The 14,842-nt window shown below is 32.2% G+C and overlaps 1 protein-coding gene across 1 annotated transcript in view; it reads left to right on the top strand.

Moving 5' to 3' along the window:
- Window positions 1–13,155, top strand: part of LOC111700495 (sodium-dependent serotonin transporter) — a 29,505-nt gene extending 16,350 nt beyond the window's left edge. The window contains exons 15-28 of the mRNA XM_023471425.1: window positions 3,320–3,424; window positions 3,757–3,849; window positions 4,453–4,534; window positions 5,544–5,601; window positions 6,554–6,619; window positions 7,016–7,085; window positions 7,210–7,319; window positions 7,904–7,944; window positions 8,025–8,074; window positions 8,189–8,256; window positions 9,498–9,596; window positions 10,971–11,015; window positions 12,494–12,587; window positions 12,861–13,155. Coding sequence (XP_023327193.1) covers window positions 3,320–3,424; window positions 3,757–3,849; window positions 4,453–4,534; window positions 5,544–5,601; window positions 6,554–6,619; window positions 7,016–7,085; window positions 7,210–7,319; window positions 7,904–7,944; window positions 8,025–8,074; window positions 8,189–8,256; window positions 9,498–9,596; window positions 10,971–11,015; window positions 12,494–12,587 — 981 coding nt within the window. The 3' untranslated portion in view covers window positions 12,861–13,155. The remainder of the gene's footprint in view (window positions 1–3,319; window positions 3,425–3,756; window positions 3,850–4,452; window positions 4,535–5,543; window positions 5,602–6,553; window positions 6,620–7,015; window positions 7,086–7,209; window positions 7,320–7,903; window positions 7,945–8,024; window positions 8,075–8,188; window positions 8,257–9,497; window positions 9,597–10,970; window positions 11,016–12,493; window positions 12,588–12,860) is intronic.
- The last annotated feature ends 1,687 nt before the right edge of the window (window positions 13,156–14,842 follow it).

A 14,842-nucleotide genomic window follows, 5' to 3' on the forward strand; every position in this document is an offset into this window, starting at 1 on the left:
TTTGTCTCCATCAAAATTTGATCGTCATTAAATTTTTAAAAATTTTGAAAATCCGCGAAATTTTTTGTGAAAATCCGCGAATTATTTTTGTTTTGTTTTCGAATTATTTTTGTTTTGTTTTACGATGTACACAAAGAGAACATGTTCACAACTAATTTAGAAGATGGGCGCGAAGCGCCCTCTTAGGCTAGAAAGAAGAGCGCGAAGCGCCTTGAATTTCTAGTATATATATATTTTGTTGTCTATAGCCGGCCAAACAGCTGAACCGATTGGGCCGATTTTTTTGTGGAAACTCGTGGGTGGACGGGGGTGTTATAGGATAAAAAAATTCGATCATTTTTTTCAACTTTTTTTCAAAATTTTATTTTCAAATTTTTTTTCTACGGGCAACGCCGGGACCTTCAAATACGTTTTTATTAAACCCTTATATACTTTCCGTTCTTCAACTATTTCAAAACTAAAGGATTTTGTCCTTGCCGTTCGGTAAAGAAACGTTGCCCATCCCTAATCACAACCCCTTTGAATCCCAATGTCTATAAACTACCCTCATTGGTAATTGTATTTTCTAAGTACTTTAAGGTATTTATGTACTGGAGATATATTGTGTTTTCTAACTGCCAATAATGACCCTATGTAGTAGACCAGAAATAATAGATAACAAAGTAAAGTGTATTTATATTAAATTACGGTATATTTATTTACTACAGATAGTTAGATATATTATTAGATACTTAGCTAGATTGGTAGATAGTTAGATAGATTAATAGATAGTTAGATTGATTAATAGATAGTTAGATAGATTAATAGATAGTTAGATATATTAATAGATAGTTTGATAGATTAATGTATAGTTAGATAGATTAATAGACAGTCAGATAGATTTATAGATAGAAAGATGGATTGATTGATAGATAGATACACATAAACTTAAATAACTCGACGGTAGCCCTTATTTGTACGTGGTCTCGGCTTTTCATATCAAATAACTGCATTATATCCATTGCAAGTTAAGTTGTTCTTTTTAGTATACTTCATAAACTCTAGCAAGATGATTTTAAAAATTACAACTTTACCATATTGATTAAATTTCTAAAACACAAATATCTCCTCCTTTCAGAAACAGCGAACACTCCCTTTAATCCATCCTTATCGTACAGAGAACACTCCCTTTAATCCATCCTTATCGTTCTTATTTAGAACCTGTTGCGGTATAATTTCCCCATTACTGGTGGAATCAAATTATTAGAGGAGGGATTCTAGGGAGAGGGGGGGAGGGTGAATTCCCTTGGGTTGGATTTAGTATTCTCCAGTAAAGGATTTATCTCTGGTTCTTTGAGAAGATATGCTCCAGGCTTCCTATTTATACAGTATAAACTACTGATTATATACCCCCCAGGAGCTAGGAATAAACCGACCTACAGAGGAATCCGACCAACAAGGGAATCCGATGTTTTTTCCACCGACCTTTCACAGAGGAATATGGCACTGTTGGGAATCGAAGATGCGACTCTAAACATGACGGTTCATATGCAGACTGAATCTGTGTGGGTTAATATGCAGACTGAATCTGTGTGGGTTCATATGCAGGCTGAATCTGTGTGGGTTCATATGCAGGCTGAATCTGTGTGGGTTTATATGAAATTAAAACGACTGCAGTCTCTTTCAAAGAGAATCTAATTCTGAACAAAATGTATCATAAAAGTTTTTTGAGTTTTTGAGATGTCGATCTTAATTTCGAAAGAATTTCTTATTCTTTTGAACTTCGAATTCATCATTATCTTCTACATTATTGGTACAACTTTGCACCCTCGTAGGAAGGAAGTAATTGTTTACTTTAATTTGAGCCCCTGTATGTCCATTGTCTGTAGATATATTGCTGAGGTATACTGCTAACAATTCAACAAAGTGAAATACATCAACATAAATGGGTTTTCTATTGAAAACAAATCATTTTGCAGTATCGATAGTACACTGTTAGAAATTAAAGATTTTGTAGTATTTATAGTACACTGTTAGAAATTACAGATTTTGTAGTATTGATAGTACACTGTTAGAAATTACAAATTTTGTAATATTGATAGTACACTGTTAGAAATTACAAATTTTGTAGTATCAATAGTACACTGTTAGAAATTACAGATTTTTTAGTATCGATAGTACACTGTTAGAAATTACAGATTTTCAATCAAATCAATCCTTTAATGTATTCAGTAATATTTTCTTGTATATATACTGTACAATGAATGTACAATGTGTTATTAAAGGGACTGTAAGCGAAATTTCAAGTGATCTTACATTCATGAGATGACAATGTCTGATTCACAACTGTACCCTTGAAACATTTTTCTGGTCAATAATGTGGACGATATTGTCGTTTCTCGAGGTTTGAAAGTGGTCAATTCTAATAACTCCAATATGTTTTACCCCTTTAAACTTTTATTAAAAACCACGCAGTAACCTTTTTACACCCAATTATTTACATATTATATGATTAAAACTAATTTGTCTATAAAAAAAGGTTACAATTAATCGTTATATTTAAACATTTTTTATTAACAATGACGCACTATATGATCGCGTAAGGATATTTTACTGTCGCGTTTCATGAATAAACGTACAATAAATTCTTTAGCAATTAAAGAGTTACGTTTATAACGTTGATTGAGCAGTAATAAATATGAGCTTTTAAAGTGTGTTTATTGTTTAATTCTGAGAATTTCATTTTTTTTCTTTGCCGCATGAATGGCCTACAGGCAATTTTACGGAAAAATCAAAATTGTATATCATAATTTTTTTGAAAATTTTTGATATCTTTGTTTATTTTGCTGAGACAAGATCTAGAGATGATTTTATTGTTAATCAGCTGTTAGAACTATTAATCAGTTTATCCAAGTTTAGATTTTTGTCTGATAATAAGCTTTCACGATTTTTCAGTTGATTTTATCGTTAATCAGTTGTCAGAATTATCAATCAGCTCAATCCAAGTTTATCGTTAATTAGTTGTTAGAATTATCAATCAGCTCAATCCAAGTTTATCGTTAATCAGTTGTTAGAATTATCAATCAGCTCAATCCAAGTTTATCGTTAATTAGTTGTTAGAATTATCAATCAGCTCAATCTAAGTTTAGATTTTTGTCTGATACTAAGCTTTCACGATTGTTCAGTTGATTTATCATTAATCAGTTGTTTGAATCATCAATCAGCTCAATCTAAGTTTAGATTTTTGTCTGATAATAAGCTAATAAGTTAATAAGCTAATAAGTTGTCTGCTAAAATGTTCAGTCAATTTTTTTGTTAATCAGCTGTTTTAAATGTTAAGGTTTGGATAGCTGCTGCAACCCAGATATTCTTCTCCCTGGGACCAGGGTTCGGTACTCTCCTAGCTCTCTCCAGCTACAACAAGTTCAACAACAACTGTTACAAGGTCAGCATCAACATCAGAATCAAAATTAAGATCAGCTTCTTGTTTTATTTCGTTTTCAAGTTAGTTTTTTGTTCGTTGTTAAGTTCGTTGTTTAGTTCGTTAGTCATTTCGTTTTTTAACATCGTGTTTTAGTTCAATTTTGAACCGTTTCTCGATTCGTTTTCGCATTCATTATTGTATTTTTTAATTTTGTTTTCATAATTAAATCATCATTTCCGGAAAAATTCAAATATAAGTGATTTACTTAGTGACCTTTAGCTTTTTCTAATTTTGATTTTAAATTTTAATCCAAATTCACATTTTTTTCACGTCTTAAGTTGCTTTTTGTTCAGGACGCTTTAATAACCAGTTCTATAAACTGTTTTACCAGTTTTATTTCTGGATTCGTCATCTTCAGTGTTCTAGGATACATGTCCAAGATGCAGGTAGACATTCTTAAAAATGTCATATATAATATTGGACATTTAGACATTTTATACATGGGACATCTAGACATTTTATTGATAGGACATTTAAACATTTTATTGATAGGATTTTTAGTCATTTTAATGATAGGACATTTTATTGATAGACATTTAGACATTTTATTGACATTTGGACATTTCATTCATAGGACATTTAGACATTTCATTCATAGGACATTTAGACATTTTATTAAAAGGACATTTGGATATTTTATATAAAGAGGACATTTCATACATAGAACATTTCATACATAGAACATTTCATAGATAGAACATTTCATAGATAGAACATTTTATAGATGGGACATTTCACTGACATTTCGAAGTACATTTCATAGATGAGACATTCAATGGAATAGATTCTTCATTGATACCCTGTAAACAGAACTCGTATGAAAAACTAGTTTAGAACCAATTAATAAAATGTCAACTTTAAATCTCATCAAAAAAAAGGTTAAAAATATTGAGAATGAGAATTTGAACGACTAAATTAGAGAAAAAACCGATTAAAAATTTTTTTTGAGAAAAATTTGAATTTTATTTGCATGTAAAATGTATATGCAGGGATTACCGATAGAAAAGGTTGGTATGGAAGGGGAGGGTCTTGTATTTGTCGTGTACTCTGATGCAATCGCTTCAATGCCAGGTAAAAATGCCGTGTCCGGCCAACTTTATCATTCCGTCCCGGGTCAACTTTATAAAAACATTTACCTTACCTTTGTGTAAATCAGCTTTGGGCCACATTAGTTTAAAATTTGCATGATCTGAACCAATACAACAGTGCTAGTCTAGTTTTTACCTTATACCAGCCAGCCCGTCTAGTGTACCCTGTATGTGTACACGTCATGATGGTTGACCCAGCCCGTCTAGTGTACCTAGTATGTGGTTGATCCAGCCTGTATAGTGTACACGTCATATGGTTGACCCAGCCCGTCTAGTGTACCCAGTATTTGGTTGACCCAGCCCGTCTAGTGTACCCAGTATTTGGTTGACACAGCCCGTCTATTGTACCCAATATGTAGTTGACCCAGCCTGTCTATAGTGTACCCAGTATGTGGTTGACCCAGCCCGTCTAGTGTACCCAGTATGTTGTTGACACAGCCCATCTAGTGTACCCAGTATGTGGTTGACCCAGGCCGTCTAGTGACCCAGTATGTGGTTGACCCAGCCCATCTAGTGTACCCAGTATGTTGTTGACACAGCCCATCTAGTGTACCCAGTATGTGGTTGACTCAGCCCGTCTAGTGTACCCAGTATGTGGTTGACACAGCCCATCTAGTGTACCCAGTATGTGGTTGACTCAGCCCGTCTAGTGTGTATGTGGTTGACTCAGCCCGTCTAGTGTACCCAGTATGTGGTTGACACAGCCCGTCTAGTGTACCCAGTATGTGGTTGACTCAGCCCGTCTAGTCTATCCAGAATGTGGTTGACCCAGCACGTCTAGTGAACCCAGTATGTGGAATTGACTCATGACTTGTTTTATGCAACAGAATGAAGCTGACTGAACATAGTTGAGAATTTTACGAGCGCAACACGTTTGAATTAGTATTTTTTATAACGTATCCATTTAATTTAGTTCTCTCTGTTCTAATGAATTAGCTAAATAGACATTATAATAATTGGCACTGAAAATTTAAAGTACAATTTTTTTGCAGGATCATTTTTTTGGGCTATCCTCTTCTTCTTTATGCTTATTACTCTTGGTTTGGATAGGTATAGTTTTGTCAATAACATCAATTCAAAGGTAATGAAAGAGGTAAAAATATTGATCCAAAAACTTCACTATTAAGTTTCCAAAAATCAATTAAGAAGATTTGGAAAATTTTCCAAAAAAGCAAAAAGTAAGATTCTTTTCTATTTACAGTCACAAAAATATTGTGATTTAAAAGAAATTTGCTTGTAAATAAGATTACAAAATTAGCTTTTTTAAAAATTTTCCGTGACCGGCAATGTATGGTAGTTGAACTGAAAATGTAGTATCGTGGAGAAATTTTTTAGGATTCATTTAAGACATATAAAACGTTTTAAATATATATAATTACTAATTTAAGCGCAAAGTCGACTTTTAAAATCATCCATTTGGGTGGTTAAGTATTGAGAATAGATATTTTTTGAAATGATTAAGTAACGACGACAAAATGTAACACAAATTCTACAGTAAACTAATTAGTTGTTTAGAAACAGCCTAATAAGATAAAAAGGTAACTCTTATTATTGAAAATAGGTAATCTTCTTCAGTTATTAGTTTCTGCAATCTCTCATTGTTCACAAATATTTTCTGTAGATTTTCTGGAATTATGATTGAAAAGACGACATTTGAAGAATTTGTAGAAATCTGCAAACAAATTCGTTAAATGTAGAATTTTTAATACTTTTTTTGCCGTCGTTATTTAATAACTTAAAAAATAACGATTTTCAAAACGTAACAATCAAAAGGGATGATTTTGAACGTTGACTTTGCGCGTAAACTCAGCAATTATGCATCACTAAAAGGTTTAATATGTCTTAAATGAATCCTAAAAAATTTCTCCACAATACTGCATTCTCAGTTCAACTAACATACATTGCCAGACACTCCCTTTAAAGCTCTTTCATTTTTCCTACTAATTTTCAACAATGAATAGATGTTTATAATCTTTTCAAAAAAGTTAATTTATTTTTTTAGTACTTTTGGAGGCTTAGAAGCTATGATTACAGGGCTATGTGATGAGTACCCAAAACTTCTCGGAAGGCAAGATTTTTTACAAAAAAAGAAAGAAAAAAAAATATATAATGTTATAAGTGAATTATAGATCCAAAAGCAATTCTATTTAAATATTTAAATTTAATCTCTATGTATATATACAGAGTTACCTGCAATAGAAGGAGACAACAAAGATGAACTAATAAAAAGAAATCTGAAATTTTTAATAAATTCTTTTAAAGGAATACTAACAAATTTGACGACGAACAACTGTAGTTGCAGTGAACCACTAAAATAGGAAAAGATGGAAATTATTCTGTAAAGTCGTCTTTAAAGTCGCATCCTTTGTGGATAACCCTGTATGTAGTTCTTTTAAAAAATTAAGAGCTAGAGTGTATAATTTGTTTCTTTAAGAAAAAAAAATATTAAAAACGATATTTTTAGACGGAGAGAATTATTTGTTGGATTTCTACTCCTTGGAATATATTTGTGTGCCTTACCAACCTGTACATATGTAAGTGTACATACAATTGTAAACCACATGTACATATATTTGTGTGCCTTACCAACCTGTACAACAAAGTTGGTTAATGAGTGATTTTTAGATGGATAGTATAATTACATTAATAAATATTTAGGGAGGTAAAGATCTTGTCTCGATACTGAATTCCTCTGGATCCTCCATACCTTTACTTCTTGTAGTATTTGTAGAAGCAGTTGGAGTATTCTGGTTTTATGGAGTTGCAAGGTCAGTTTTATGGAGTTATGAAGGGAGTCTTCTTGTTGTATGGAGCTGCTAGATGAGTTAAATTAAGTAACTCAGTAACCTTTTTTATGGAGTTGCTAGTTGCTGAGTTCAAAATAACCCAATAGAAATTACTTGACCCTGGAGTCTGCTTGCCTCTGTTATCTGTTTTCCCAGCAAACCAAAGAATGTAAGATGACCAATCAAACTAATGAGGTCTCTGCTACTCTTAATGAGCAAACGCCAATGCATGTGGATTTTACTTGTCCAAAATTGCTGGCCTTTGCATGCAAGTGAATTTAATTGCGCGCAATTCCATTCTTGCTTGCAATTCTGTTTAACTTCCTTTGGTTTGTAAATTCCAATTGTAAACACTAGTCAGAATCCATAAATAACTGTTGATATAAAAGTTGCGATGAAATTTTCAGTTGGCCCAATGATTGGACTTACTGAAGGAGTCACTCTTATGAGGGTGTTACTAATCGAAGGCAGATTTATTGAGGACACACAAAAAATGTCACCTATAATTAGATACTCTTACACAATTTAGCTTTATTTGAAAAGATGTTAAAACCTTTTTTATCTAGATTTTGTGATGATGTAGAACTGATGATTGGACAAAGGCCAGGTATTTCAGAGTAAAGAAATTATTATACCGAAAACCACAAAATTATATTTGTTTTGTGTGACTGATTTTTTAATTTTTAGGACTTTTCTGGAGAATTTGCTGGACCTACATCAGTCCTGTTTTCATATTTGTAAGTGTAATCTCTACAAAAAGTCTAAATAAACAGGATCAAGTTTAGAGTTTGATGCATCTTTAACCCTTTTTTTCCTAAAATTCTTGTTTTTTTATCAATTCATTGTTTTAGGTAATCCTACTATTCAGTATTTACGATTTTGCCCTTCCGATAGATCTGGTTGCAGAACCAGTTCCTAGGTAGGTATACATTAATTGATCTGGTTGCAGAATACATTAATTATACATCAATTTTTACTTTTGCCATTAAAAACAAGCAGTGATTGCCAAATTTGAGGCTCCTAGGCCTAACAACTGTGACCACAATTGATATTTAGCATTAAAAAATTCCAAAAAAGTCATTAGGAAAAAGAAATTCTAAAAACATCTCGAATTTGGTATCAAAAGATGCACATTGGGTGAATGGTGTCCATTTGCTTTTTTTTTTGCTATTCTCAAAATTGTTTGATATTTGTTTTGCCTCTAATTAGTTAAAAAAATAACAGATTTTTTCCGATTTCAAAATTTCTGAATTAAGTGTTTCTATGCAGATCTTTTCTTTTCTAAATTTTGTTTTAATATATGAAACTTATCCTGTGCTAATAGAGATATTAGAGGTTTTTGTGAAGAGGGGTATAGCATGGATAGAAAACAGGCTGGTGCCCGTGCTCGTGCTAAATGGTTATGATTAAGGTCTAAACCTGCTCTAAGGCAAGATAATACAAGTTTAAGAATACAGGTATCATACTGGAACTGTAATGGAATTCTTATTTTGTGTAAACAGGAAGAGATAGTAGAGGCAATGAACTCAGAGGAGTTGGACCTGGTGTTCATAGACAAAATTCACCTATGAAAGGGTGGTAATGCTGACATGTTGGTAATGCACCATGGTCACCAATCTTCAAAGAGCGAAATTTTAACATGAAGGGCGGTATTGGAAAATTGATTCTTAGGTCGGATGAGCGGGGGAAGGCAGACGGTCATGAGCCACCACTATTTCCCCTTCCGTGCCACATATTAGCTTTTTTTCTTCCGGCAGCCATGAAAAAAAAATCCAGCCGCGTCACGCAAAAAAAGCACAACTCAACCCATTTTTTCAACTCTACTTAAGATTAATATTTTGTGTGTTGAATTCTTAAACTGTTTTACAATGAAATTTTTGACAAATTTGACTGAGTATTGCATCTTGAAATATCACAAAGTTGGTTAATGAGTGATTTTTAGATGGATTTAGTATAATGAGTCAGTAATTGAATAATCATTAGACTATGATATTTTAATACCAAAATCCGAAAGATGAAAAATAATAAAAAGTTAAACACTATGAATAAGGTTAAAATAATCATCTTTAATGAAAAATATTGTCTCTAATAATATTATGATCAAAATTTATTCTTTTACACATTTTCATTTTCGCGAACACTCTCTTTCATTTTTTTTAGTTGGATTTCCGGCCTAGGATGGTGCCTGACAATGTCGTCTGTGTGGTTTATCCCGGCATACATTATTTACAAGTTCTATAACGTGACAGGAACCACAAGGTAATTTATAGTACAGGGTGTCCCAGATATTATATTAAATTATAGATATATACAGTACAGGGTGTCCCAGATATCATATTAAATTATAGATATATATAGTACAGGGTGTCCCAGATATTATATTAAATTATAGATGTATACAGTACAGGGTGTCCCAGATATTATACAGTACAGTTTGTCCCAGATATTATATTAAATTATAGATATATACAGTACAGGGTGTCCCAGATATCATATTAAATTATAGATATATATAGTTCAGGGTGTCCCAGATATTATATTAAACTATAGATATATACAGTACAGGGTGTCCCAGATATTATATTAAATTATAGATGTATACAGTACAGGGTGTCCCAGATATTATACTAAATTATAGATATATACAGTACAGTTTGTCCCAGATATTATATTAAATTATAGATATATACAGTACAGTTTGTCCCAGATATTTTATTAAATTAGATATATACAGTACAGGGTGTCCCAGATATTATACTAAATTATAGATTTATACAGTACAGTTTGTCCCAGATATTATATTAAATTATAGATATATACAGTACAGTTTGTCCCAGATATTTTATTAAACTATAGATATATACAGTAAAGGGTGTCCCAGAAATTATATTAAATTATAGATATATACAGTACAGTTTGTCCCATATATTTTATTAAATTATAGATATATACAGTACAGTTTGTCCCAGATATTATATTAAATTATAGATATATACAGTACAGTTTGTCCCAGATATTTTATTAAATTATAGATATATACAGTACAGTTTGTCCCAGATATTATATTAAATTATAGATAAATACAGTACAGTTTGTCCCAGATATTTTATTAAACTATAGATATATACAGTACAGGGTGTCCCAGATATCATATTAAATTATAGATATATACAGTACAGGGTGTCCCAGATATTATTTTAAAGACAGGGTTACCGTCAAAGAATGACCTTCAATGAAGACCTAAAATTTGTTGAATATTACCCTGTACCTTTTCAAAATATAAAGTTTAAAATGTAAAGATGTCAATGCCCGCAACACAACATCATCCTTAAAAACTTTGTTTGGTCAAGTAGAATTAGATATTATTATTTATTAATTTTGAAAACTAATTTGTTTCAATTGTGGGTTTTTTACAAACTAACTTGCGGATTTCTACTGCAGTAAAACACATAGGATATATCAAAATAAACACTTTTATAAATGAAAAGCGGGAATATCTTCCACAGTATTGACCAGATAACGGTTTTAATTGTACCGTTGTAAATCAGGCATTGCCATCTTTGCATGGAAAAATCTCTTCAAAAAAATAAGTTTTTTTTCTATTTTTCCCTAAAATAAAATTTAATTTTGCAGAGAGCGAATTCAGAAGATGATAACACCTGAGGAGTTTATGCCAAGGTAAAAATTAGATTTTGAAATAAAACAGACGTTATATAAACATTTTAGTTAAGGGGTGTGGGCACAAGCTCACGCATAGAAATAAAAATATATCAATAAATCTGTTTTCAGTTTATTGTCAAGGTCTTTCTATTTTGATTTGCTCAAGATCCATTAACAGTCATGTACCTCAACGTTTTGTGCTGCGCCGTTATCTTAAAAACGTGACCATGAGTAACCCTGAAACCATAGTGAACACTTATTAATTTGTTAATAACTTGTAATTAACCTTTTTTCCATGGTAAAAATACCAAATTAATGCGTTGATGCTTGAAATTAAACATCATTCTCAAAATGGTCTTTATCAGTTAAATAGATTTCATTGGTCAGATCCATAATTTTTTACCACTAAGAAATCGGTTTGTCTCTCTGTCCATAGTATTTTTACCACTAAGAAATCGGTTTGTCTCTCTGTCCATAATAGTTTTACTAAGAAATTGGTTTGTCTCTCTGTCCATAATATTTTTACCGCTAAGAAATCGGTTTGTCTCTCTGTCCATAATAGTTTTACTAAGATATCGGTTTGTCTCTCTGGAAAGCAATAATTAGTTTAACACATTAGTTTTAAAATCCATGTCACGTTTTCCAAATTGTTGATCAATTTGAAACCTTTCCTTGATGTTGTTAAAAAATGACAATCCAATAAAAGCTATTGGAAATTAAGATCGGATCCTTTCTTTATCGAGCTAAGAAAAAAAAGCGTTCCATATCATTAGATTATTTCCACGCTTTAACGTCAAAATACAACAATAATACTCGAAAAAAACTAGTTTTTTCAGCAAGAAAATTCTTATGTTAGCCAAATTCAATTTTTCAAAACGATTCATTCTTCTTAAATTTTCTAATTAGTCCCGAAAATCGAACTTTAGACCGATCGAAGATCTAACATGATGTGGGACACCCTGTAGATTCTACGCAGAGTGTGGCTTGCTGAAATAAGTTTACGGAACGATTATTCCGAACTAATTTCTTATGGAATTTTCGTTCCGTAAACTTTTTACCCGCATGTCATACCTAGCTAGCTCTATTTGGCATCTAATGGGCAGATTTATTTAAAAATCGGTTAAGAAAGCCTACGCCCTTAATTCCCAAATTTTTTTAATGATTTATCATCCTTAACAGGAAAGGTTCCGGAAGGCCTTTACGGAACCAAATTGAACCGGAAAAAATGAAAACGCTAGTTCCGGTTTCGATTTGTCAAATTTGTTACAGTGAGTTCCATACATAGAACTGTGTAAAACAAAGACGACTTGTAGTCCCACGAACATAAAACATAGAAATTATGCAGTGTACTTTGTACACAGACCCATTTTACTAAATATGTTGATTTTAAGCTTGTTTGCGCTATAACAACATCAAATACGCAAACTATTGTTTCAATGTCGTCTTTTATTCCAGTTTTATTGGTCACATTGTATATTTATAAATCGTGCTTAAAGGTCGTCTTCTAAAATTGTAAAACCTGTGGACACTCATCTTAGCATAAAGAATACTCTCAGCTTTAATTCAGGAGCTCTTGCCACAGATCTTTAGGTTAGTTTAGGTTAATTCACATTATTTTGGAGACCACTGTAAAACTCTTTATTTTTTGATACATTTACCCGCAATTTTTTAGTTTTTACTCGTTATTAGTGCAACAAAATAATTCGTTTTTACATAGACATAAACATAATACTTTGAAATAAGGAACATAATATAAAGTTTAAACCAAACTTATACGATCATACTAATACGTTTTCTATTTTTTTTTGTATATTAATGTCCAATATGATAATAAATGTTGTCAAATCTAAAATATTTTTTCAGAGCTTTACCGAGAATCATGGAATCAAACTCCGAGAATAAAAAATGGAAATAGACATATTCAAAAAAATATAAATTTTTGATTGAAAATGCGCATATCAATTAGTTTTAAGGGTACCTATTATATTCTATTCTAAGTGGGTTAAATGAGATCATATCATCAACTGAGCAGCACTTGATTATGCTTTCAATAATGTTAAGGGAATTAGATTTAACAGTTTTAAGGAATATATATTATTGTTGTTATTTATAAGAGAACCTATACAATGCTTAAGGAATAAATATGTTCAAATAATTATTGGAATGAGAGATAGAGATTTATAGATTTATAGATGTGCCAACTCAACATAGATAGAGATTTATAGATTTATAGATGTGCCAACTCAACATAGATAGAGATTTATAGATGTGCCAACTCAACAAGATAGAGATTTTTAGATTTATAGATGTGCCAACTCAACAAGATAGAGATTTATAGATGTGCCAACTCAACAAGATAGAGATTTATAGATGTGCCAACTCAACATAGATAGAGATTTATAGATGTGCCAACTCAACAAGATAGAGATTTATAGATGTGCCAACTCAACATAGATAGAGATTTATAGATTTATAGATGTGCCAACTCAACATAGATAGAGATTTATAGATTTATAGATGTGCCAACTCAACATAGATAGAGATTTATAGATGTGCCAACTCAACAAGATAGAGATTTATAGATGTGCCAACTCAACAAGATAGAGATTTATAGATGTGCCAACTCAACATCCCAAATTTGAAATAGAGATTTATAGATGTGCCAACTCAACATCCCAAATTTGAAATAGAGATTTAAAGATGTGCCAACTCAACATCCCAAATTTGAAATAGAGATTTATAGATGTGCCAACTCAATATTCCAAATTTGAAATAGAGATTTATAGATGTGCCAACTCAACATCCCAAATTTGAAATTTCCCAAGCGGAATTTTTCCAGAGGTTAGGTTAGCACTGTGATTTTAAGGCCTCAAGCTCTCCAGCAAAACTCGATGAGACTTTTGCCAATTATCTTAAAGTCAAATGTGCGTGTAAAGAACTAAAGAAAAGTTGTGAGTTAATCAGTAAAATCTAAGCCCAAGGTATTGCGACAGTTCAAAGTCGACCCTGTCTTAAAATTGATAAGACTTTTTTAAGCAGGCTGAATCTATTTCTTATTTCGATGCATTTGGGTCCGAGCGCTGCGGCCAACCGACTTGGGAAATGGCCGCTTGGAAAATTGCAAAGTTGGGAAAATACATTTGGGAGTTTGTCGTTTGGGACGAGTACCTAACCATAAATTAATAAGGAATGTCGTCTTTGCAATTTTCAAGAGCAATGCCGCTAAAAGGATTTTCAAAGGTTAAAGGGACTGTCCTTGAAATTTCAAATTTCACTGGACCGATGCACAACGGTACCCATCAAACCCATATACAATCAATCCTATTCTTGCAATTTCTTCTTTAGTTTCCTCAACAGAATTCCGCAAGATACTTTTAAAAGAAACCTCAATAATCGATCGGACGTCACATTAGTCAGACATGAATCAGACATGAATCAGACATGAATCAGACATAAATCAGACATGAATCGGACATGAATCAGACATGAATCGGACATGAATCGGACATGAATCGGACATGAATCGGACATGAATCAGACATGAATAAGACATGAATCAGACATCAATCGGACATGAATCAGACATGAATCGGACATGAATCGGACATGAATCAGACATGAATCAGACATGAATCGGAAATGAATCAGATATGAATCGGACATGAATCAGACATGAATCAGACATGAATCAGACATGAATCGGAAATGAATCAGACATAAATTGGACATGAATCAGACATGAATCAGATATGAATCAAACATGAATCGGACATGAATCGGAATTGAATCTGACATAAATCGGATATGAATCGGACATGAATCGGACATGAATCAGACATGAATCG

This window comes from Eurytemora carolleeae, unplaced genomic scaffold (genome assembly GCF_000591075.1).
Source record: "Eurytemora carolleeae unplaced genomic scaffold, Eaff_2.0 scaffold394, whole genome shotgun sequence".
In the NCBI taxonomy this organism is placed as follows: Eukaryota; Metazoa; Arthropoda; class Copepoda; order Calanoida; family Temoridae; genus Eurytemora; species Eurytemora carolleeae.